The 4,103-nt window shown below is 45.2% G+C and overlaps 3 protein-coding genes across 3 annotated transcripts; 1 reads left to right on the forward strand and 2 right to left on the reverse strand.

The window, feature by feature from the left end:
• Positions 1 to 582: 582 nt before the first annotated feature.
• LOC142496804 (histone H3) lies at positions 583 to 1,147 on the reverse strand. The gene has a single exon (XM_075603757.1). The coding sequence runs from the start codon at positions 1,086 to 1,088 to the stop codon at positions 678 to 680; it is 411 nt and encodes a 136-aa protein (XP_075459872.1). The 5' UTR covers positions 1,089 to 1,147; the 3' UTR covers positions 583 to 677.
• Positions 1,148 to 2,121: 974 nt separating this feature from the next.
• Positions 2,122 to 2,680, reverse strand: LOC142496805 (histone H2A type 2-C). Its single transcript, XM_075603758.1, has one exon. It carries the CDS (start codon positions 2,618 to 2,620, stop codon positions 2,228 to 2,230), a length of 393 nt encoding a protein of 130 aa, XP_075459873.1. The 5' UTR covers positions 2,621 to 2,680; the 3' UTR covers positions 2,122 to 2,227.
• A 206-nt stretch (positions 2,681 to 2,886) lies between these two features.
• LOC142496806 (histone H2B 1.1-like) lies at positions 2,887 to 3,412 on the forward strand. Its single transcript, XM_075603759.1, has one exon. The coding sequence runs from the start codon at positions 2,956 to 2,958 to the stop codon at positions 3,334 to 3,336; it is 381 nt and encodes a 126-aa protein (XP_075459874.1). The 5' UTR covers positions 2,887 to 2,955; the 3' UTR covers positions 3,337 to 3,412.
• Positions 3,413 to 4,103: the final 691 nt, after the last annotated feature.

Here is a 4,103-nt window from a genome sequence, read left to right on the forward strand (position 1 = left end):
CACATCACAAAGTATCATCATCAATTGCTGTGGGAACGTCTACTTGTGGAGCCCATACTTGGATAGGAGATTGCAATAAAGCCACTGATTGCCGTGGGAAAATATTAATTAAGCTGTTTTTTGTAACCAGAAACATTTTATTAGAAGTTATTTATTGAAAATACTGACGGATTATCCTAGATATATTGTAAAACACTAAAAGTTTTGCTAGTGATTGTATTTATGTTCTCATTGTTTCCAGTGCGTGCCCATATATATATATAATATGTACCAGCCTGAAGTTCTCATGCAAAATATTAAGTGTGAAAGTCAGATGAATTATTGCACACCAAATGTGTAGCCCATAGATGTAATGCAGGGTATCACAATCACAACTACACACACTCGAGCTATATATTCACAATCCTATTATACTACAGAATGTTTAGAATCTAAAGCATGTACATTATCTTATCCCGGGACATATCCAATATGCTACACACATGCAAGTTACTGAGCCAATGCACACAGTGTGACATAAGAGACTTCCGAGAAAATAAAGCATTAGCTGTACCGTGCGTTTATATACATAGAAATGATAAATATTCAAGTGACTAAAGCACATTAAAGGAGAATGTGGTGGCTCTGAAAAGAGCCTTTGTGTTGTGCGAGTGGATCAGACTTGGAGCGCCGCTTCCTTAAGCCCTCTCCCCACGGATCCTGCGGGCCAGCTGGATGTCCTTGGGCATGATGGTGACTCTCTTGGCATGGATGGCACACAGGTTGGTATCCTCAAAGAGCCCGACCAGGTAAGCCTCGCTGGCCTCTTGCAGAGCCATGACTGCCGAGCTCTGAAAGCGCAAGTCTGTCTTGAAATCCTGAGCGATCTCTCTTACCAGACGCTGGAAGGGCAGCTTGCGGATAAGCAGTTCCGTTGATTTCTGGTAGCGCCGGATCTCTCTTAAAGCCACTGTGCCTGGGCGGTAGCGGTGAGGCTTCTTCACGCCTCCAGTGGCCGGGGCACTTTTGCGGGCAGCTTTAGTCGCCAACTGCTTCCTGGGAGCTTTCCCTCCGGTGGACTTGCGGGCAGTCTGCTTAGTACGAGCCATCTCTACAAGGTGATGTGAACTTTCCTGTTGCAAAGTACTAATAGTGAAAAAATACGGCATAACTGCTTATTTATAGACCACCCTTAATCCTGATTGGCTGGAAGAGAGCCGTTGCTGCTTTGAATCTCCCGCTTAGTACGAAACAGCTACTTGTGATTGGATACGGGAAAGCCGTTACTGTTTCGAATCTTCCCGCCTGCTCTCTGATTGGACAAGAATATCCCTATTATACGTTAATCGTTACACCCCCTCCCCCTGTACCCTTGTCCTTATGAATCGGCAATTTCCATGAAACATACTGGGCATTTCAATAAAAAATGTATTACACATTATTATCTATGTAAGATTGCGTTTCGGTATAATTATACAGAGGAGACGCTTTCACACTTTCCTCCCCATTCATCTCCATGCAAATATCTATACACAATTCCACTAACTTTTCTGGCGCCAATTCTCCCTTTGTCTGCAATGGACATTTATCTCCCAGTAAACTCGGATTTATATACAATTAACCATCCATGTAAAAGTGAATCAAAACAGGCACTCTGTATTATAGATTATTATTATTTTTTAAAGATCTTTAATTTAGGACCGGTATTTTGATAGGCAAGTTAAATGAGTCTTCCAAACAGCGACCAATGTGAATAATGTCAAATACACACGCCTTTACATGCGCACAGGTTATACACCAGTGCTAACTATCCAGATACAATATATATGGATCTAGACACGGTTTTTATATGTACTCATTTGAGTGATTAAAATAAAAGGTTAAAAAAAACGTTTATACCTGTCTGTACGTCATTACATGTCTATACGTGTGTACATAATGGTATACACAGGAATCCATAGATACACTACGGGTCAGCATACTTGTTTGACTCAATGCATCTCCGCTAAACACATTCATCTCAGACCTTTATCAGACTTGGTTTACAAACGGAAGCGTGCAGTAAATGGAAAATGCCTGCTTGGTATTTATTAAACCTTGTAACGATGTGTAACCCATTAGCAACACATTGTTTCAACAATATCCAGAGAAATAAGCTTTTTTTTATTGATATTGTGGGTGGCTCTGAAAAGAGCCTTTGTGTTTATGGGTGAGGTGAAGATCGGTTTCCGTGATGTCAGGTTCCGTATTACTTGCTCTTAGCCGGCTTGTGGCTCTCGGATTTCTTAGGCAGCAGCACTGCCTGGATGTTGGGCAGAACACCGCCCTGAGCAATAGTAATTTTGCCCAGCAGTTTGTTCAGCTCCTCATCGTTGCGCACAGCCAGCTGCAGGTGGCGGGGGATGATGCGGGTTTTCTTGTTATCCCGAGCGGCGTTACCAGCCAATTCCAAGATCTCAGCAGTCAGATACTCAAGGACTGCGGCCATGTAAACAGGGGCACCGGCTCCCACTCTATTAGCATAGTTCCCTTTGCGAAGAAGTCGGTGCACACGGCCGACTGGGAACTGCAAACCAGCGCGGGAAGAGCGGGTCTTTGCCTTGGCACGAGCCTTTCCTCCTTGTTTTCCACGACCAGACATAGTGAGACCTTCTTCTCAAGACCAGCAACAACCGGTGACAGAGCGTGATGTGAACAAGCCGCGCCCAGTCGCTGTCTTTTATAAGTATGGGCGTGGTGGGATCTGTGCTATGATTGGACACATTACAATGACTTCACAAGCCATCCAATCAAAGAAAGACTTCTACAACCACCAATCAAATGACCAGAATGAGACACCGGGGCGGGTTTCATTGCAGCCAATAGCAAAGCAGAGCTTGGGAGTCTCACTTTGCATACTTACCCTATAAAAGACACGGCGCGGCCGTTAGAAGGTATTATTCTTGTGTTTGCCTAGGAGCAGTGTTCCTGATTGAGATGCCTGAACCAGCGAAGTCCGCTCCTGCCGCCAAGAAGGGGGCAAAGAAAACGGTCATCAAGCCTCAGAAAAAGGATGGGAAGAAGCGCAGAAAGACCAGGAAGGAGAGCTATGCTATTTACGTGTACAAGGTGCTGAAGCAAGTCCACCCGGACACCGGCATCTCCTCCAAGGCCATGGGCATCATGAATTCCTTTGTGAATGACATCTTCGAGCGCATTGCCGGGGAGGCTTCCCGCCTGGCTAATTACAACAAGCGCTCCACTATCACCTCCAGGGAGATCCAGACCGCTGTGCGCCTGCTGCTGCCCGGCGAGCTGGCCAAGCACGCCGTGTCCGAGGGCACCAAGGCTGTCACCAAGTACACCAGCGCCAAGTAATCCGGATCTGTCCTTTCTTCCTCTTACACGCCACAAAGGCTCTTTTAAGAGCCACCCACTGCCTCATAAAAGAATTATCACTACGTTTTGTGCACCAACCTTTCCTAAGCAAATGAAACTGGTGAATGCCAGCTTCTTGGTTCAGTAGGATGTGTTTCATTAAGCGGTATCAGGGAAATGCAGCTGTGGTAAAGTTCATAGTTTGCATACAGGAGGCTCTGGGTTTAATAGCTGCTATCCTTTCAGACACGAACATGAAGGCCTTTACATGGTAAGCTCTGAGTAGGGGAATTCTACCTTGTGTTAATTTGTTTATACTTATTTTCTTTCATCCTCGTGCTGCTCAGCATGGTACATTCATGGGTAGAGAGCACACTTTGCATGTATGGGTTTCAACCCCGGGATCTCCAATCATTCTTCTGTAGTCAGGATTGTTTTTTGGCTACCAGTGAGCCCTCCCTAACAGTAATTTATGGTAAGAACAGGCCTGCTAGGATTCACCATGGGTTTTCCCCACTTGCAGCAGTACCCTTGAGTGACGGGGAGGAGGTGGAACTAGGCCTGAGGTCTACCCAATCCTATTACCCCTACCTGTCAATATTATGGATTTGTCACGGGAGATCAGGACAATGACACCAGGTATCAGAACACTAGACAGAACTGCAAAGTTGAACAAAAGGGAATATATTGGAAAAAGTTTAGACAAACTTCCAGTACATAAAACACAAACTCACCCACCTGGGGGAATAACTGAAGTCCTAGGTGCA

Source organism: Ascaphus truei, chromosome 6 (genome assembly GCF_040206685.1).
Source record: "Ascaphus truei isolate aAscTru1 chromosome 6, aAscTru1.hap1, whole genome shotgun sequence".
Classification (NCBI taxonomy): Eukaryota; Metazoa; Chordata; class Amphibia; order Anura; family Ascaphidae; genus Ascaphus; species Ascaphus truei.

Coding starts and splice junctions, on each gene's coding strand:
- LOC142496805 (XM_075603758.1), bottom strand. CDS start 2,620: ATGTCTGGTCGTGGAAAACAAGGAGGAAAGGCTCGTGCCAAGGCAAAG.
- LOC142496806 (XM_075603759.1), top strand. CDS start 2,956: ATGCCTGAACCAGCGAAGTCCGCTCCTGCCGCCAAGAAGGGGGCAAAG.
- LOC142496804 (XM_075603757.1), bottom strand. CDS start 1,088: ATGGCTCGTACTAAGCAGACTGCCCGCAAGTCCACCGGAGGGAAAGCT.